The sequence below is a fragment of the Babylonia areolata genome, chromosome 19 (genome assembly GCF_041734735.1).
Source record: "Babylonia areolata isolate BAREFJ2019XMU chromosome 19, ASM4173473v1, whole genome shotgun sequence".
NCBI classification, from domain to species: Eukaryota; Metazoa; Mollusca; class Gastropoda; order Neogastropoda; family Buccinidae; genus Babylonia; species Babylonia areolata.
In genome coordinates this window covers 52,549,400-52,571,795 of record NC_134894.1, presented here as the reverse complement: position 1 = coordinate 52,571,795, position 22,396 = coordinate 52,549,400, and the positions used below count along the sequence as shown (strand labels likewise).

The window sequence follows — 22,396 nt, the reverse complement described above, 5'->3', positions numbered from 1 at the left end:
CTCCTCTGCTGTCCCGATGGTCTTAGTTGGACATGACTATCATACACACATTTTTTACTTGTATTTATTAATTTCGTTCTTTGTAGCATTTTGAAGTCTCTCAAAGCCTAACCAGTATGTTGAGTGTATGCATTGGTAAGGCATTTGGCAATTTTGTTGTCCGACAGGGGACTTGCATGCATATTCATGGCCTTCACTCCAGCAGTTTCTGTTTCTCAAACAGTGATCATGCTCTTTGGAACTGTGGCCTTGTGATAATGTGTCTGACAGGGAAGTGAGTGTCCACTGGGTTCAAGTCCCATTTACACTACTACTATTCTAAGCCTTTTACTTCAACCATGGATATATCCACAGTTTAGGTGTAACTGCATTATCAGCTGTCCAGCCACTCATTTGCAAACACTTGCTTCCAAATGACAACTGTCCTGATGCGTGTTCGAAGTAATATCTCATTTAGGTCTGGCTCGAATTTGATGCAGTTTTTTGCGTTCTGTACAGCGAAAAGCTGTTGAGTGTGTCAACAGGGCTGCCAGGACATAAAGTAAAGAGGTGGCTCAAATTTTGTTTGATTTTCTATACTACTTTGATGACAGCAACAATGAAACGTGACGGAGAATGGAAGTAAAGTTGTTGATCAACTGAAATGATAATGGTTATCCTGATGATGATCGCATGTTACAAGGTTCATCAATAGGAAGGGGGTGGGGTCATGTTAGAAGTTGGTACAGAAAAAACCCCAATATTTTAGCTTGAAACTTTCATTTGGGGTTTTCATTTACCATGAAACCTCCCGATGGAAGCTTCAAATTGAAATTGTTTACAGTGCGCTTTTGTGGTTTTATATTGTGTGACAGTGTCTGGGGTGGTTAGGTATGTGGGTGTATATGTTTATGTTTATCTCAAGACTGCTAGTTAGCTCCCATGACTTTCCCCACTGTCAGAAATAAAATCGCCAAAAAACAAATGTTAAAATTTATTAACTGAAAACTTTCAAACTGATCAGTTACATAGCGAGTTAGTTGGGGGCAAAATATAAAGCTTCCTCTGTTCTTATTCTGTCATACAGTGAGAAGATGAAAGTATCCATATTTTTTTTTCAAAATTTGCACACATTGATTACTTGAAAACGAATCTAGGAAAGCAGACAGTTTGAAACATATTAAATTCAGAACATGATATAACTACGTCTAATTATATTTTCTGCCTTGTGACTGAGAAGAAAGTGGGCGAGACGCCATTGTTGAAACGCACTGTTCATGTGAACCAGTCGCCATGAAGCACAGCAACAAACTTTGCATTTATTGGTTGCAGTGAAGAGTGGAAAAAGTCCAAGATATTCTTAGCTTATAATGTCATGTACATTAGGTGCCATCCAAAATCTCAAAACTAAAGCCCTGATCGAGCCCCTTTGTCTGAAACAATTGTAAATAATATGGCCTTGATTGGGGCCCTTCGTCCAGAGCAAGTTTAAAACATGTTAGGGAGGAAACAACATAATTGTACTTGGTAGTTGTGTCTAATACATTTGCTAATATTTTAGAACCATTTCCACCAATAAAATAAACTTGAATTTCTCTCCCCCCCCCCCCCCAAAAAAAAAAAAAAAAAAAATACTGATTAATTTTTTTTTTCACTAAAAACCTGAGTGATCATCCCCTCATTGGGAGTCATCTCATTCTGTCAACATTGAACTTATATTCTCCATTCATTTCCTTCAAGAAATATATTTTTACATACTTAGCATTACTTAATTTTTGATTCTTTACAAACATCACAAACAGTTCTGGAAGTGAAAGGCCTATGTAATATAGACTGGGATTTTTACTCCCCTCCACAAGGCCCTGGGTGCTAGTTCTTCAGGTGATATTATAAACTGTGCAGTGTGCAGCATGCACTTTTGTGCATGTAAAGAATCCACACAACAAAAATGATGCACCAAGAAAATTTCTGAAGAAAAAGCCACACAAATACACTTGCAACTCAAATCTAATCAGAAATCTGTTGTAAAAATGTAATGCTATACAAACAGATCCAGCTTGGGATAATGCCATTCCAATTTGAGGTTTTCACAGCCAAGTCTTATCTCTTAGGCTGTTGATTATATTTCATAGCCTGTGATAAAAACACAGCATGTCAACTTACCACAATTCAGAAAGTGAAAGGGTATTTCTGCTATTCAAAAATTTCCTGGTAAATTATTAAAATAAAAATATAAATTCACTGAGGTGCATACAGTCATTAAAGTCTAAATGTCTTGGGGGGGAAAAAATGAACCATGTCCAAGTCAAGTCTTGGAAGTACATTTTGGCTGGAAAACCATAGATCAAAAAGACCCTAATGAATTAAAAAAACAAAACAAGAAACTTTTTTTTTTTTAAAGAGATGAAAATGGAACATACTCAGATACTGGTATGTCGACAAGCCAATCTCTTTCATCAGCGGTGTAGCGGTTAGCAAATTTTTTACTTCGATAGGCTTTGTGTTTGGAATGGAAAAACCACTGATCTGGAAAAAGTATGAAATTTTGTTTGATCTCATTTGTGGGAACCCTGAATTTTATGTAACCAGACAATCTGAATCTAAAAGTCACATTTGATCATTTCTCAAACCTGTTCCGCAGACTGTCACCAACATGGAAAACAGCAACTGCATGTTGGTGCATGTACTATACATCCAATATTCATGTTCAGGAGAAAAAAATCTCAAAAAGTGTGTCGAGCTGGAAGAAATGTGTGAATGCCAAAAGATGTCAGATCACAGTGTGCATGTTACTAGACTTCCTTTTTCAGCTTTACATCAAAATGAAATTCACTGAAATTCAACTGTTTTGTTTATATTTTGTTTACTTCCATTCACAGCAAAATATTAAAACAATCATTGAAATGAACATGCACACAGTCACTTCAAAATCAGACGAGTTGCAGACCATGCTATGACAACATAAAAAAGAACAAAGTCATGTGAATTTTACTGGAATTACTTTGCTCTGATCAAGCTCTGAAATATAGGGTGTGAACTGTATCAGTGAATACATTTCTAAGGCAATCACATAAGATAATACAGTACAACAGCTATTTGAAAGGGACCAATCAAAAAAGAAAACCTCCATTGTGATAATCTGGGGTCGTATTCATGGGCACTGACTAGCCTACGTCGGGCGTAAAGCAAAACGTCTGGACTTTGCCATTCGAAGTCAGTATTCATGGGGCGGGCGTGAAGGTCTGACAACGAACAACTGGACCTCTCACAATTTGTTCTTAACAACCCCTTTGTTCTTATTCAGGAAAGGGATTTTGAAAAGCACCAGTGTGTGTGTGTAATTATAATTTCCATGTATTATGTTTCTTTTTGTTGTATTTTAATGAAAGGCACAATAGAAATAAACTTCTTGTTAACAATTAACATTATTATTATTATCATCATCATTGCCATCATCATTATTATACCACTTCTAGAAGGTGCATTCTAGTTGACTGTTGTACTTAACCAAAATAAATGTGCATTTGTCTAACAAAGTCTGGGTGTACGTAGTGTAGTCTAGCGAAATTGCTGGACTAAATTTCAGCCATTTTAGTCTGCATTTAGACTCGGACTTCGTCAAAGTCTTCTGCCATGAATACCAACTTTCGATGGATTGTCTTGGACAACATGTATATGTGTAGTCTGGATGTTTCTGTTTACACCCCCCCCCCGACCCCATGAATATGACCCCTGATTTGTCAATATCCCTTTGCTGAGTTTGATGCTAGAATGTGAGAAACTGAACTGTGAATTGAGTTCAAGTGTCACTGTTAAGCATATGTATTATAGCAAATTTAACTTTTCAAAGACATCTCATGAAAAAACATGTTGAAATAATCACCATAGCCATATAATATTAAAGCAAAAACTTTGGTCATGAATGATTGTTGCACATGTTCTCCAAATCATGTTATCAAGACATGAACTGGATTAAGTTTACATAGAAACTTAACTTGGACCTTCATGACAGAAATAATGACAGTGATGCAGTACATCCTTTTTGATAGTTTCAGTTTCTAAAAAAAAAAAGGTGTCACTGCATTTGGACAAACCAAAATATGTTACACATCTGTTAGGCAGATGCCTGACAGCAGCATAACCCAAGGCCTTAAGTGCATGCATACATTGTTGTGTACTTATCAGAGTGAATTTCTTTTACAGAATTTTACCAGAGGACAGAACTTGTGTCGCCATGGGTTCTTTTTCAGTTTGACAAACTTGGGAGAAAGGGTGAGAATGGGCTTCAAACCCAGACCCTCAAAGACTGAGACACTGTATTACTATTAGTAGACAAGCGTCTTAACCGTTCTGCCACCTTGCTCCTTTTTAATAAACAGTGTCTTAACCGTTCTGCCACCTTGCTCCTTTTTGATAAAGTGTGCAAAGCTGGAAATTATTCGTAAACCATTTTTATTGCCGAACATATTGAAAAGCTTGGCATGCACTGAAAGAAAATACTTTTTATCAGTTAGCTGACAGTGCATATTGAATTAACTTTATATCAAAATAATCTTGTTGATGAACATACAGACCTGCCTGTCAGTAAGATCATTTCTTTTTTGTTGTGGTAGCTTCAGTTAACGCTAGTGGGTATACTTTTCGTTTGCAGACTTGTCTTTTTTTGTTGTTGTTGTTGTAATATTGCATTCAGTATTTTACATTTTTCAATGTCCTTTCCTATAAGGAAACAACAACAAAAAACCAAACATTAACAAACAACAAACAAAAGAGCTTATCAAAAAAGAACTTAGTCCACTGAAACAAAAATAATCTATCTCATCTTAGGAATTTGTCAAAATTTGCATTTGTTCATTTTCTTTTTGAAATGCACACACTGCAACAGTTATTTAATTCGTAACTACTGACTGACAATGGACTAATGGAGTTCAATTTTTCAACTCTTGATTTCAAGACGGTTTTGAAATTGTCAAGTCTTAATGATTGGTTTATTTATATAATAGCTGTCAAAGTTGTATCAAACAAGCTTGTTCTTTAGTAGCATTTTCAATTTGACACTGTTTCGATATGTACCTGAACAGTAAACACTATGGCTTAGGTATGAAAAGAAGATTTTACCGCAGGGCAAATATCTGAAGTGAACCACTAAGCAAAAAACAATTCATAAGAACTGAAAATACTGCAGATTCTTCTGAGAAATCAGACTGCAAATGTAATTCCACAAAGTTTTGTTGCTGTTGTCATTGATTATCACTATAAAGAAATCAAAGTGATAGACAGGATTATGTATTAATAATATTAGCAGACAAGAATAAAACTGGCATTTTTTTCCTCCATCTTTTCAGCTGCTTAGATCTTAGGCCCGATTATTCTGTCCAGGAGGGGATTAATGGCTTTCCCCTTGCCAGTTCATCAACTCACAAGATGACTAGTATCTTCTTTCTGCATCAGTCCTCAATGCAGAAAGGAGGCACTTTGTCAACTACTCCGTCCATCCCTTTGTGTCACACCACCCAAGTCAATGGGCTGATCATTCTGCTGTGATGGGTGCATGCTGCATAAGTTTGCATTCCCTGTAAACCACCACAATGTGACCCAGGTGTCAGGATCTTTAATTTGGGTATCTGATCACGTACATAGGAACACACATCATGGAAACTTATCAGAACTGCACATCTGTTGATGTGGGAGATAAAAATTCCACTCTTAACCTACCTAGGTTCTGGCAGGAACGGTAACCATCCCATCTTATTGAAACTTGCATTGTTAATCTCACTGCACTCTGCTGTTCTGCCTGCAAAGATTCCAAAAGCAATGATGATGATAACATCATTAACAGAAAAACAACATTACAATAACAACAGAAAAAAACCCCTTTAAACACTGACTGTTGATAAAAACAGGCTGAAGATCACCATGATGTAGCAGTACTTGATTGGTCCCATGTGTATCACACAGACATATCTCTGCAAAACAATATACATGAAATATACAAGGCTGTTTATTGATTCAGCATCACTATTAGAATGTAACTGAAAAAATAACAACAGTAACAAAAGAAATGGAGAATTCCTACATGCAGTTTCTTGACAACAGATGAAATTTAGCACATTGGAGAACAAAAGTTGAGTAGCTAACCATCAGTCATGTTCCCTGGTATCGAATGGGAAAATCAAGATGACAAAAAGAAGAAAAACTACAACAGAAACAACATAAAAATCCTGAAGGGCTGAACTCTTCTGATTTGCCATCATGCACATTCAAAACCCCCATACCATTCTCTGGATGATTCAAGGCTTGGGCGATGAACCGCTAGAATCCCTTCAGTGTGGTAACAGATAAAAACTTAAATTGGAATAGTACCATAGTACCAACTGTTTTGTGACTGCACTGTCTACTGAGAACATCACTGTCTACTGAGAACATCACTTATGGTCCATGTGAAAAACATCTCCACACCATACGACAAACCGTAATAAAACAAACTTTCACTGGTTTCTGTTTCTGACTGACCAGTTTGCACTTAACTATTACTAAAATGCTGTCCAACAAAATCACTGTTGCATTTCAAGTTCTTGATCCAAGAGATGCATCCACTGTCAAGTGGCATAGTGTCAAAAAGCAATCAACTGACACAGTCAACACCAAAACTGATGTCTATAAAACCCCAAAGTGCAAGCGACAGTAATCAGACAACACATTCTCTCATGTTTGTTCCTGCACAGTTCCCCTAAACAATTTCAAATCAAATCAAATCATGTTGTTTATAGCCCAGCCGACCACTAAGGCCATATTAGGGTTGATGAACAACTTCCAGAAACATCAGAAAAGCTGTAATGAATTAGAACTACTGGCCAAAATAATAGTCATGCAATTCCAAATTCCATCACCACAGGAACCTATTGTACCTAGTGCAGGAAAAATACCCACACTTACAACTTTAAGTTCACAGAAACACATAACTGAATGTATCAATCTTATGTAAAACATGTATGTTTTAGTGACCTGAAATATTTCACATCATCCACTTTAAAACAAAGGCAGGTATCTGATGTCTCCATGATTAGTTTCGAGAACATTGTTTCATTAAAAGAAAATGAAGACAGCATAAGTGTAATGTTTGCAAGAGTGACTGGTTTTCACAATGAAATAAATCAAAGGTTAACAATGCCACATAAACATGATTATGAAAAACAACAAAGTTTCAATAGCGTGCAATGTCTTAGAAATCAAACAAATTAGAAAATGTACAACATATGCTGCCCTTATATCACATACTGGCATGGCATAGGCATTTGCTTTCTCCTCCTTTTGCACGCAAACACATTGCATTTACACAAAACTTTTATAAAAACTTTAAAAATACACACCACATACGTACATAAAGAATGTATTGCGTGTACATAAATTCAAACAGGCAAATACACAAGTGACAAAAATTTCAACAAAAAAAAGAAAAAAAGAGAGGGTAAAATGAACATGTTAAAGTACTTTATATAAAAAGCAATCATTAACTTTATTTTACAAACATCAATATTAATTTTATTATTATTATTATCTTCTTTTTTTCTTAATACTTTCGAACATTCTTACCCAAACTGAAACTTTGTATTAACCTTCCAAAATATATTTCCAAATGATTTCAGAATTTTCTAGATGTAAAAACAAAAAAAGTACCTTAAAAGAAACCTTATTCAGAAGTTTCATACACTGAATGATGTAATGAAAGGTGTGAAATGTACATGTATATCTGCATTCATATACTCATCAAATAGTTCACATAGGTTATTGTATCAAAAATATTTCTGTTACTGTTTCTTCAAGTCTTTGTGGCAGCAGCAGCAGCCGCATCTGTTACTTCACTGACTGCTTTGTGTTGGTTCGATGTTCCATCCACTGAACACTTCAAGGACAATACCAATAACTACAGTAAATCTCATCACCACTGTATGAATCAGTTGAGTGCACATTCATCTGCTGATGAAATTTCTTTCTTAAACTTTTCATTTACCTAAACTAAAGAAAGCATCCTTTTGAAATTTTCAAATATCATTAACCAATCTTCTGTTCAACTGCTTGGTCTCTTGCCCATATGCAAATATGAAAAGCTTAAATACAGAATGTATACTCCTTTCTCCCTTATTCTTGTCCATTGACATGCATACAGTGCACATTGACAGGATGAATAAGTGGTAATTTTTTGTCTACTTTCTCCTCCCTGTTCATCTCCCAGAGTCAGACAACATTACAACCACTGTACAATGCACTCTAAATGCATACTTTGGGGAAGCAACCAAACACATACAAATGCATAAAGGAGATCAATGTAGTCTCTGTATTATATCTATATGTGTGCATGTGCATCTTGTGTGTGTGTGTGTGTGTGTGTGTGTGTGTGTGTGTGTGTGTGTACATGGATGAGTAAGTGAACTCATGTAAATGTGAACAACACCACACCATGCATGTAGCCGAGAGACAAGGGAACTCAGGTAAACACCATGCACAAAATGGAACAAGTTACACTTGAACAAGTGGAATGTGGAAAAAAAAAAAAGCATTCTGCAAATACATGGCTTTATGTTGACATGGCGGTGAGCAAGACATGAGTACTGAAGACGTAGGTGTACGACGTGAGGAGCAGACTGCAGTGCACAGTGAACCCTGTCATGGAGACAGCTGGTCAGACTAGACGAAGACAGAGGACTAGACACATAGTGGCATGTTGCTGGCACACAGACTGCTGTCACTATAGAATGGCACACTTTCTCTTCTTGCCCACGTGCTTCTGGCGCTGGTTCTTCAGGTGGGGGGGCTGAGCCCTGCACACGGCATCATACACTTGGGAATGCATACAGGAGATCAATGTGACCTGGTTATTCTAATTCTAGAGTGGACACAGCAACACCGTGGTTGAGTCAGTCAGGCACTGAACTTCCATTGTTCACCAGTGATCAGGATTTGAGGCTCTGTTTCGGCACAAGTTCTTGGGAAAGGAACTTAACTCTGATTTTCCTCACTCCATCACAGTGTGAATGGGTGCCTGACTTCAGTCGGGGAAGGTCAATGATGGGGCCCCACCTTCCTATGCTGAGCCCTGAACTCAGTAGATATGATTTCACTGCCTTGATAAGTAACTGTGAAAGGTTTTGGGACTTTTAACCTATTTTTACAGCAATCCTACTGTGCTCACAGCATCACTATACTTGAGAAGGTTTAAAGATTCACAGAAATTTACTCCTTTTGCCCCTTTTGGGGTGTGGAGGATACAATAATATGTACACAATGAATCACAGTTTCAGTCCAACATTGTGAAAAAGAACAAGTACAAACACCCACCCACCCACCCAAAACAAAACCCCCCAACAAATTTCAGCATATTAACAATAACATACATGTTTTTACCAGATGTAAGGATGAGTTACACATCCTTCCCAAGATTTATCAATTTACCTAAACTGGGTTGTTTTCTTCCCAGCACAAAATAAGTTGCAAAATCCAAACACTGATGGATGTGATTTACTCGATATCATCTGATTTCCAATTACATTATTTTTGGGATGTTCCAAAATGAAAATGATCCCTAACAGTTCCCATAATACATTCTTGTAAATTGTTTTCTCTAACAACCATCTGAGGACACACACACATACACAAACACATGCACACAGACACCCTCCCCCCCATGCATTCATACATACACACTCACACACAGACACCCCCCCATCATGCACACACACATACACACACCTGATAATTCTGACCACTTGATGGAAGGCCAGGTCCACATTGAGAGGCGGGTCCTTTGCACTTGTCTCTATGTATGGAATCTGTCAAACACACAAGCAGCACAGCTGATCGTCAACACTGAGAGATGAATTCATTAATTGGATAAGATAAGGGCATTACTCTCTGTGTGTGTGTGTGTGTGTGTGTGTGTGTGTGTGTGTGTGTGTGTGTGTGTGTGTGTGTGTGTGTGTGTGTTATATCTATACATCTCTCTCTCTCTCTTTATATATATATATATATATATATATATATATATATATATATATATATATAAACATACACTGATACAGTATATAATACACATGTATAAAACTCTGGATAGTAAATTACAAGATTAGAAACTGGACACAGCACATCACCACAAGCCTGTTGGGGTCACTGGATGATGCATATTATGCTACTGAATTATAGAGTGAATAATAAATTCACACCCAGATGTCTGTTTTCCAAAAAGAAGTGGAAGGAACATTTAAAAAGTCTTGGTTTAACTTTTTTTTTTTTTTTTAAATGGATTTGCCTTTGGGTGAGATGGTGGTTTTAAAAATCTCTTATTAATGCTCATGCTGGTTATACTGTTCCTTGTTAGAATGTTACACTGTTCCTCCGAAATGGAGGTTAGTATCAACAGCAAACAACAGCTCTTTTGCATTGTATAGTCCTCTTCAGGCTTGCTATGTGTTCTTGACTGCCAACCAGAGAGAAACTCTCTCCCTCTTGGATTTTGTACCTTCAGTTTTCTGCTCAAATAGCCAGTGTCTTATCTTTTCCCAAATCCTGTAATCTATAGTTTATTTTGTGAAACCTTATTACTATAACAGTTTCCCATATTTCTTCATTTCAACCCTCACAAACATGATTTATACAAAAATGTATTCATTCTCTTTTGTCTTAAAAAAAAGTCATTGTATGTTATGTTGTGTGTATGATGTTTACCATAAATCAAATGAACTATGCATATTGATACCTACATGCTGTTATATGCACATTTATTTACAAAATAAAGTGAATCAAAAAACTTATAAAAAAAAATTTGTACAATATCTCTTTTGTTCAGAAGTGGGCACCATTTGTATGCATAGTACAGTACTAAGCTTTGATATGGAATTGATGTGTTGATGAATATAGATCTATTGTTCTGCCTATGATCTTTTGATGTTGAATGGTCGGTGTTCAAGCATGAGGAGTGACATGAGTGACCTTCACACAAAGCTGCTGGAGGCAGACACAGACACCCCGGTAGAGGAACTTCGGACCAGTTTCAAGGACAGCTTACATTCCAGCATCAAGACCAATATTCCTCATAAACTGTCGAAACCAAAACTGAAGACCCATGGTTAACTGCCGACCTGAGACGTCTCATACGGAAAAGAGACAAGGTGTACAAGAAGATGAAGAAGAACGGCTTTGAAGACCTAAGAACACAGATGCATGCCCTTAGAAGAGAGGTGCAGAGAAAGCTCAGAAGAGCACACTGGAACTATGTCAGCCAACTCTTTGAACAGCGAGAAGAGGAGAGCACAAAAACTGAGTCGTCCAAGCGTTTTGTCAAGCACCAGAGGTCGTCACGGACTGGAATCCCCCCACTCAAGGTCAATGGACGCCTAATAACCGACCCCAAGGAGAAGGCACAAGCACTGAATGCCCAGTTTAACCAGGCCTTCAGTGATGGCAAGACCTACACAGAGGAGGAGTTCTATAAGAAGTGTTCTATGACACGTGATGCCTCCCACTACCCGACCATTAGTGACATCACTATTTCAGAACAAGGAGTAAAAACCTACTTGCAAACCTAAACCCAGGCAAAGCATCGGGGCCCGATAACATCCCACCACGTGTGCTGAAGGAACTGTCAAGAGAGTTAGCCCCAGTCCTCACCATCATCTATGCAACCTCACTATGTCAGAGCACAGTGCCGAGGGACTTGAGAGAAGCCATAGTGACACCCATCTTCAAGAAAGGGGAACACTACGAGCCCAGTAACTACAGGCCTGTTTCGCTGACCAGCGTCCCGTGCAAAGTGATGGAGCACATTGTGGTGAGCCACCTGATGAAGCACCTAGAGACAAACCAGATCCTGAGCCCTCACCAACACGGATTCCGCAAGCATCGCTCCTGCGAAACACAGCTCCTCAAGTTCAGTGAGCAGATGACGGAGACCATGGAAAGAGGCCTTCAAAGTGACGTGGTCGTAATGGACTTTGCAAAGGCATTCGACAAAGTGAATCACAGCCTTCTCTGTCATAAACTGAAGCACTATGGTGTCAGGGGCCAGCTGAACACATGGCTTAGAAGCCTACTCCAAAATCGTCGACAGGCTGTGGTGGTGGACGGTGCATCATCGGACTTCATCCCGGTGAAGTCCGGAGTACCGCAGGGCTCTGTCGTCGGGCCGTCCCTGTTCCTCATGTACATAACGACCTTCCTGAGAAGGTGGAATCGGACAGCCACCTTTCTGCAGATGACACTCTTCTCCACAGAAACATCGCATCATCCGAGGATCAGGGCATCCTACAGGAGGACTTGCACTGACTGGAAGACTGGGAGAGCCAGTGGGACATGTCGTTCCACCCGAAGAAGTGCAACATCTTCAACATGACGTGATGCAGATCAGTGAGGGAGAGCTCCTACACCCTGCACGGCCACACACTGGAGACAGTCAGCTCCACGAAGTACCTCAGCGTGACGGTACAGAGCAACAGCAGCTGGGATGCACACATCGATGCCGTAGCTGCAAAGGCCAACCGCACACTGGGTTTCCTTTGTAGGAACCTGAAGATCGGCTCCACCACCATCAAAGAAAGAGCCTACAAGTCCCTCATCAGGCCCATCCTCGAGTACACCTCCACTGTATGGGACCCCCACCAAAAAGATGACATCAGCAAGCTCGAGGCAGTACAACACAGAGCGGCGAGATTCGTCCTAAACTGACACCGAAACACCTCAAGTGTCGGAAATATGCTGGAACAACTAAAGTGGCCCAAACTACAACAGCAAAGGAAAACAGCTAGACTCGCCATGCTCTACAAAATCCGTCACAACCTGGCCAAAGTCGAGACAAACAACCTCATATCAAAGAACAGAAGAGGGAGAGGCCACAACTAAGCATACAGAATACCATCATGCCGCACTGACTACCGGAAATTCTCATTCCTGCCACGTACCATCAGAGAGTGGAACTCACTACCAGAAGCTACTGTCACCGCTCCTTCCCTTGAGGTCTTTGCTTCAAGGATGACCCGAATGTCTTAAAAGCCCTGCCCCGCCATCAGCCAAAGTAAGGCAAGTGAGGGACTAGGGCTCTGCCGGTTGGGGCTTGACCCCGGGGGCTGCTTCGGTAGCCGGAAAGGCCTGGTCTTGATGCCTGAAACACATGATGGCTTCCCCCCCTCACCCCCCCCCCCCCCACCCCCCCCCCCCCCCTGGGCCCGCCATCTTTCTACCCCCTCCACCCCATCACCCCCTTTTTAGGCCTTAGGAAGGTGGTTTTTTTGTTTTTGTTTTTTTGTTTTTTTCTCCATGCTGCTGCGCTCCTCCCCATTATGGTGTCATAATGGTCAATGTGATGACTGTGGACACCTAACAGGAAGAAGAATTGTATTTTCACTTCCCAATGTATAAAGATGTGTCAGATTCTGTAAACATTAATTTGTCCAAATACAAATTGTTGGGAAAAAAGGACTTCCTTTAACTGCCCCAAGACTCATGGACCATCAAACAAATAGATCCTGTTTCTTGCTCTCACAGCCCCAACATCAGCTGCTTTTTAAAACAGTAACAGCCAGAGAGGAGATATCTGGAGATACATCTATATGATAGTATTCACTGCAGATCAAGGCACTTGAAGAAGAATGTTGGTCATAGTTGACATGATCGTTGGTTTAGGACGGGAGCTGACTGTATAATTTATCTTGCTTTCCATCTTGCCTGTCAGAGAAGAGAGTGTACATTTGTGTGTTTTTTTTGCAGGAGAATGCCTACTGTGTGTGTGTGTGTGTGTGTGTGTGTGTGTGTGTGTGAGTCACACAGACACACACACACACAGTCTGTAACTGTTGGTGCATTCCCCTTCTCAGCACTTGACAATAACTCCTTGTCCTTTCCACAGTATACAACTTGTAAACTGGTGTGGGAAAACTATGATCAGTATGAAGACGGACACTGCAGCTGCTGGGTTTACTGATGACACACAGTCCCATCCCACCAATCATCAGACCAGTTACTCATTGTAGGGCTGACTGCAGTCTGCTTGCACACTGAACAATAAACATTAGTGCCTTCAGCTGTGAGAATGACTTGGAACATAGATGTTCATCCCTCTGCTCCCACCTTCCCAGTGCCAGTTCCTGCCACAATGCGGGGATCTGGATGGCCTTCTTCACTACAAAGTCCCCTTTAGTTTAGTACAAGGTGTACTGGAGGGGACTTTGTACTGAAGGGGGACTTTGAAGTACAGGGAACCTTGTACTGAGAAGGATCTTGCATCTTGTATAGACGGGTCCTTGTACTGGAAGGGACCTTGTACTGAAGAAGAGGGACCTTGTAGTTGTATTCAAGAGCACCTGGTACTGAAAGAGACCTTGTACTGAAGGGGACCTTGTACTGATGGGAGAGCTTGTGCTGAAAGAGACCTTGTGTTGAAGGGGGGCGTTGAACAGAAGGGAGACTTTGTACAAAATGAAACTTTGTGCAGAAGGGGGGCTTAGGCTTTGTACTTAAAGGAGTATGGATGGGGACCTTGTTCTTTCTTTAACGTCTTTTCACTTTGAGTGATATTAGAAGGGGACCTTGTATAAAAGGCAAGAATTTCAACTTTGAATCCCATGACTTTTAGTATTTTTAAGTTTTCTGTGACGCCTTGATGGTGACTCAAATTTTCAAAATCCATGACATTTTTTTCAAAATCCATGACATTTTTGTTAAGTCCTTGAAACTTAAGAAAAAATATTCTTATCTTATTAAAAATTTTGCAAACTTTGAATGAAGCATATGTTATACTGAGTCACCCACGAATAGGGCATACATATACATATCATATATGTGTGTATATATATATATATATATATATATATATATATATATATATGTGTGTGTGTGTGTGTGTGTGTGCGTGTGTGCGTGTGTGTAACAGGTCAATGAAAACAAAAAAACTTAAAATGTGACCAAATGAAGGAAGCAACATTATGTGTCACCATAGTGCTCATTACCATAAATTACAACAGATCTATCATAATGCAGTTTTCTCAAATACTGAGTTAGTGGGTAGTATTTCTGTGGTAAACTCCCCAAAAGTGTGATGTAAACAAATATTTTATTCCACTTGTTTCCAGTCTCAACTTATTTGCTGCTACAGTACAACATTGTGTAAAAACCACAAAAATATAGAAGCAACATACTCTGCAGGGAACAAAGTGCAAGCTGCGGTTGACTAATTATCTAAACAAAGAAATTCCTCTTGCAGTTAATCTAAATGAAGAAACTATCAGCTGATCATCTTAAGAAACATAATCCAACTGGCTGTTTATCTAAATAGAATCTAAGATACATCATCTGATGATCTAAATGAAGAGTGTACTGCCCCACTTGGCAAATAATCTGGCAATAAAAGAAAGCCAGTGGCTGAGACATGAAATGTCATGCCTGTGCAAAGTAGTCTCCTCTCATCAATCGTAATTTCTCAGCTATTACTCAGAGCATTATGTCCCAGGACAAAATATTGAGGGACAAGCTCACTGACTTACATAATTTACCCACTGTAAATATATACACATTTTTTGTGTATGAAGTGCATGGGGCAATGGCAAAAGGAGCAAACATTTCACTCAAGTGAGAAGATATGACACAAAATACCATACCTGAATTACTTCCCTTCTTTTCAATCTCTTTGGATGCATACAAACTACAAGTTAAACATATCATTAAAAATCTGCAACTTTTGTATTCTGTATATTTTGCCTCCAAGTTCCCAGGACCTAAACTGATTATAACTATATAAGTTTGGGGACAAGGATTCTCTTGGACCAAAATTCACAAAAAAATATGACACAGCATTTATGATACAGAAAATATGAAAAAAGCTAAAGCTTTTTATGCAAACATATGCACAGACACACACTCAAATGTATACATACAGAGATGTGCAAACATAATCAAGTACCAAAACAGCTTTTAAAACAAATCATCCTGGAACTTGTTTGATTAATCAAATACAAACTTCTAAATCTACAGTCAATTCATTATAGTTAAAGGGAAAAAATGAAGGAGTCAAGGGCATACATACAAGTCAGTACACAAAGGTAAACACAAAGTCACACCACACGACACATGGTTGTACCTCTTGCCCTTAATGGCCTTATGCTGTGATGTGAGTAGATGGAGTTTGAGTGGAGGAATAGGGTCTGGGGGTGGGCTGGTAAAAATTGAGATGGATAGGGTGTTTGGGGGAAGAGGACAGAGAGAAAAATAACTGAATTCTTAAAATGGTTAAATCATGTTCTATTGTAAGTTACACATTTTGAATCAAAGAATGTGTTGTATTTTTTGGAAAATAAAATGCTAATTTACTATTGTACAAACTCATATTACCTTGTCACCCACAAGCAAATTTCCAGTGTCGATATTTTATGAAGACAATAAAGTGATTAACTGAATGAGTGAATGTTAAAGAGAGAACAGTGACAGGCTAGAGTTAACTGTTAATTGTGTGTGTGTGTGTGTGTGTGTGTGTGTGTGTGTGTGTGTGTGTGTGTGTGTGTATTATATACATCAATCTGTTAAATATTCCAAATTTTCGTAACAATCATGTACCTTCCTCAAGGGATAAGTTGTTTACATGTCACCAGGGTCACTCTTACGCAGCTTTTATGACACAAGCACACCATGATGTACATATATATACACACACACACATATTTATATATGTGGGCGAAACCTGGCATAGTGAAATCGCATCAAAACATGTACATCATGGCGTGCTTGCATCATATTAGCTGCGCAAGAGTGACCCTGGGAACATGTAAACAACTTATCCCTGGAGGAAAGAACGTGATCATTCCAATTATTTGGAATATATGACAGACTGATGTGTTGTTTTTTTCTTTTTTCCTCTTTATATATATAATGTGTGTGTGTGTGTGTGTGTGTGTGTGCATAGAGAGAGAGAGACAGATAAATAGACAGATAGGTAGACAGATAGATATATAAAACACAGTAATCTTTAAGTGCTCTGTCATTAATACACACACAAGTTTCAAGTTTTAATTATCCTTTCATTCCTATTGGAGTATGGAGGATTACTGTAAAATAATCTTTTCATGCCCAGAACAAACATTTCCAAATACACAACAATGTCACATAAAAGTTGAGAAAATACAAATGTCTTAACTCCAAAAGTATAGCTAGGCAACATTTGCAATTAAAATACAAATGTCTTAACTCCAAAAGTATAGCTAGGCAACATTTGCAATTCTAATTGTCTTACTTACAGCTAAAATGACTTTTCTGCCTCCTTTGAGCATATTACAAAAATTAAAAACTGATTTTGGAGACAAATATTTTTTTAGGAACATATCTATTTCGTAACAGATCATAATTGGGACTTCTTCTTCAGCGTTTGTGGGCTGCAACTCCCACGTTCACTCGTATATACGCGAGTGGGCTTTTACGTGTATGACCGTTTTTAACCCGCCATGTAGGCAGCCATACTCCGCTTTCGGGCGTAAACACATTCCATTATAAAATGAAACTCATCCCCAATCACAGACATGTTACAAACCTTACAAAGCCGTAACTCTCGTGGTATGCCTTTGTGTCTCCCTGTATCTATTTCCAGCTTATGATTACTACTTCGAAATCTGAAGAAGCTGATAATGTAATTATCAGGCATTTGACTTTATATTTTTCTCTACCAAATCCACTTTTGAAATTTCAATAAAACAAACATTTACTACTTGCCTCCAGAGCATGTCTCCATAGATTTTGAAAACTATCTCTCAAAGCAATGTTGACATTCTTGCAGAAAGATTCCCTCTCAAAGAAGAACTGAGCATCCCAAACACAGTCATACCCTGCTTCTGTTAAAATTTGTCTGATACAACTCATCCATTTTGAAGAATAAATACCAAGTATTTAATACCAAGTCAAGTAATATCAAATATATTTTCCCAGAATATTTTTCTGTGTTTGATATCACTAAGCTGGTCCAAAATTGAACTAATCTCATTTTCACTAACAAACTAATTGGATAAATACCAGTTTCTCCATAAACAATTTGGGTCATAGTATTTCTGTTCAGTTTGAACAAGCGTTTCAAAAATTTCAATTCTAATTTTTCAAGTATATCTACATTTTCATGACCCCATATTTCTGCACCATACAACAAAATAGGAACAATCATAGACTGGTACATGTCCAGAATGATATGTAAAGGTAAATGTTGATTTCTGGCTGACTGAAGTAACGAAAAGATAGCTTTTTGGCCCTGTTCATAAATCATTTTTTGAGCTTTGTAAAAAGTTCCGTTTCTACTAAATTCAATACAAAGATATTTAAAAGAATTGACAACATCCAAACATGCATCACCAAACTTAAAAACAGGCTTTAGCTTGTGTGTAGAATTAAATATCATCACTTTAGTTTTCTTTACATTGACCACTAGTTTCCTTTTTGAACAATAGTTGTGAAAAACATTGAGGGACTGTTATAATCCTTCTTTCGTCTCCGAAACACACACACACACACACACACACACACACACGTTTGTGTATATACAGAGATTACTGTTGAGTGAATATTAATGGCAGAGCAGTGATCAGATATAGATGAGTGAATGTGAATGACAAAACAGTGACAGGATACAGTTGAGTGTTGAGTAAATGTTATTGACACAGCACTGACAGGATACTGCTGCGTATTTGTCAATGACACTCGAGAGAGGACTTAGAGATTACTGTTGAGTGAATGTTAATGACAGAGCACTAACAGGATACAGTTGAATGTTGAGTAAATGTTAACGATGAAGCACTGACAGGACACAACTGAGTGTTGAGTGAATGTTAATGACAGAGCACTAACAAGATACAGTTGAGTGTTGAGTGAATATTAATGACAGAGCACTGACAGGATACAGTTGAGTGTTGTGTAAATGTTAATGACAGAGCATTTACAGGATACAGTTTTCTGTTGAGTCAATGTTAATGACAGAGCACAGACAGAATGACTGAGTGAATGTCAATGACAGAGCATCTAAAGCAGATTAATAATAATGCAAAGCACCTGGAGTAAATTTCTGGATAGTGTGCTATATAAACTGTATCCATTATTATCATTATTATTATAATGTTAATGATACAGCACTGACAGAATACAGTTGAGAACTCAGTAAATGGTAATGACAGTGCACTAACATGGTACAGCTGAGTGTTGAGTGAATGTTAATGACAGAGCCTGAACAGGACACAACTGAGTGAATGTTAATGACAGAACATGGACATAGTACAGTTTCAAGAGTGTTGAGTGAATGTTAATGACAGTGCACCAACATGGTACAGTTGAGTGTTGTGTGAATGTTAATGACAGCGCACTAAAATGGTGCAATCAAGTGTCGAGTGAATGTTAATGACAGAGCACAGACAGGATACAGTTGACTGTTGAGTGAATGCTTATGAATGACACAACACCAAGAGCAGATTAATGTAAAGCACCTAGATCAGAGTAGATTTCTGGATAGTGTGCTATATAAGTATCCATATTATTATGATTATAATGCTGATGATAGAGCACTGACAGGATACAGGACAGTATTTAGTAAATTATGTTAATGATAGCACAGTGACAATGGCAGGATACAGCTGAGTGTTGAGTGAATGTTAATGACACTTGACAGATCACTGACAGGATACAGTAGTGTTGAGTGAATTCAATGACTGAGCACTTACAGGATACAGTTCAGTGAATGTCAATGACACAGCACTTACAGGATACAGTTCAGTTTCAGTTTCAGTTTCAGGAGCTCAAGGAGGCGTCACTGCGTTCGAACAAATCCATATACGCTACACCACATCTGCCAAGCAGATGCCTGAACAGCAGCATAACCCAAAGCGCTCAGTCAGGCCTTGAAAAAAAAAAGAAAAAAAGAAGAAAAAAAAAAGGTGAACAACTACCACTACTAATAATATGTATAAGGCGCAAAAACTTGATAAGTTGATGAAGTCAACTATAAGTGTACATAAATAAGTAAATAAATAAATAAATAATAATTATAATATAAAAAAGGTAGTAATAATAATAATAATAAATAAAGAAATAAGACAACAATGATGATAAATAAGCAAATAAATGTAAAACATGAAGACACACATTCACACATACACCCACACATGCATAACAGATATGCACCAAACATGCAGTTTCACAGATATGAAAGCACAGTCAAATACACATAAATGTACATGAGCCCCAACACACACACACACACACATTACCCTGCACCTCCTCTACCCCCCTCCTCCACACACTCATTTCTAGGCTATGTATCACAGCTTCCACGGCACACACACACACACACACACAGACACAGATGAACACTTACTTGTACAAGCACACACACATACGCCCATATCCCCCACCCCTAAACACATATATACAAAGATATATACACGTGCGCACGTTCCAATATCCTGTTGCTCCCACAGTGTAGGCATGCATACACTTGCATACCTCATCCTCTACCACCACCCCCCCACACCCCCTCACACACACACACACACACGCACGTGCACAGAACTCTCCTGACACTTGTGTACACTTCCACCCTCGCGCATGCACAAATGCACTCAAACACACAGACCCACACATACACACAAACACACACACGCACAGAGGCTGCCACTGATTGGCCACAAGAGGGATGGGAAAAGATCTTTGATGCCAAGAACGTGGCGTCTAGTGTGTTGCTCAGTCTGTTGTATTTGGAAAAGCCCACAGAGACTCTGTTCTGTTCTGAAGAAATTTGCGCAATGTTGGTTTGGAAATGATGCCGATATTTGTTTGATTTGCAAAGCATCGTGCTCTACCTTTCATGTTTGACTTACGGCCGCTCCCTCTCTCTGCTTTTATTTCTTTGAGGCAATCGATGGTGTGATGGCCTTGTACCTGTTCTTTTTGATATTCTTTGACTTTTCTGAGGATTTCTGATTTTCCTAGATGTAGGCCGCTCGATGGTGTTGCGTTACCAGCAAGTCTGTCAGCTCACTCATTTCCCTTAACATCTGCATGTCCCGGGCAGTATGACCATGTGAGTTTTTTTATCTGAAAGTTGCGCGTTGCCTCACGCCACTCTGGGCTTCCCATTCCATTTTCAATTTTCTGTATGAGGTTCATTGAGTCGGTTAGAATCATGGCATGCTGGTTTCCGGGCGTATGGATGGATGATAGCCACTGGAGGGCATGTGCCACAGCTTCAACTTCCATCGTTAGGCTGGAGGTTGTGACTTTGTAGGCAGCATTCTCTTTCCTAATTGTTTTTCCATTTTGTTTCGCAGTGAATCCCCAACCGGATTGGTCTTTGGTGACTGAGCCATCTGTGTATATGATGATGTCCTCTTCTTTACTGTTTTCTTTTATGAGTAGCTTCACTCCCGCATCAGTTTTGCCCTCTGGCCATTCCCGACAATGTCTTCCTAGAGTGGGTGAAATGGCTGTATTGAATAGATGGTTGATGTTTTCAGGGTTTTTCTCCCATGCTTTTGTTTCTTTCAGGTCTTGTAGTCGGCATACTCGCTGGATTGTGTCTTCTGCTTGCCCCATCCATGATCTTCCTCGTCTTAGACGGCTGCCTTTTGGTTCTTTGACTGCGTCATGCAATGGGTTTTGAGGGTTTTCTAATGCTTTGAAGTAGGTCTTAACCTGTTCTGACTTGTTTCTGACCTGCACTGAAGGAACGTCAAGCAGGTATCGCATGGTTTCTGTGGGCGTGTCTTTTGTTGTTCCAAGGATCAGCCTCATAGCTTCATTTTGAACTCTTTCTAATTTTAGGAGGTTGCTTTGAGATGGTGTTGTTAGCCCAAGTCCGTAGTCGATCACACTGAAGACAAGTGATTGGTATAGCAGGAAGAGGTGGTGTTGTTCAATACCTTTGGTTGCCATTGCTTTTAAGACTGAAAGGCCCTTTTTGCATTTGAGAACAGTATTTTCCGTATGTTTTCTGAAGGTCAGCATCCTGTGGAAGTGTATTCCTATGTAGCGTAGGCATTCAGTTTTCTTGATCTGAATCCTGTCAAATGACACAGGTGGTGGTGATTTGCTTGCGGTTCTGTTGTTCAGGGTGCACAGCAACATTTGGGCTTTCGCTGGATTGATGGAAGATCCTGTGTCTTTGCACCATTGAGCAATATTGTTTAGTTGTTTCTGGACGGCTTTAGTTCTTTCCTGAGCATCTTTCAAAGCTTTGAAGACAAGGCCATCATCCGCAAGAGTAAGCACCCGAGCTATTCCATTGTTGTTTAAGTCTGCAAGGCCCTTCGTGTAGACATTGTAGAGGACAGGAGAGAGCGGAGACCCTTGTGGCAGTCCCATGGATAGTTTAGAAGGTGCAGACATCCAATCTCTGAGGCGTAGGATGACGGTTCTTTCCTGA

At 39.1% G+C, this 22,396-nt stretch overlaps 1 protein-coding gene across 1 annotated transcript in view; it reads right to left on the bottom strand.

Moving 5' to 3' along the window:
• Window positions 1-1,715: 1,715 nt before the first annotated feature.
• Window positions 1,716-22,396, bottom strand: part of LOC143293837 (ras-related protein M-Ras-like) — a 29,108-nt gene continuing 8,427 nt past the window's right edge. Inside the window, exons 4-5 of the mRNA XM_076605124.1 lie at window positions 9,727-9,806; window positions 1,716-8,798 (exon numbers count right to left, since the gene is read on the bottom strand). Coding sequence (XP_076461239.1) covers window positions 8,726-8,798; window positions 9,727-9,806 — 153 coding nt within the window. The 3' untranslated portion in view covers window positions 1,716-8,725. The remainder of the gene's footprint in view (window positions 8,799-9,726; window positions 9,807-22,396) is intronic.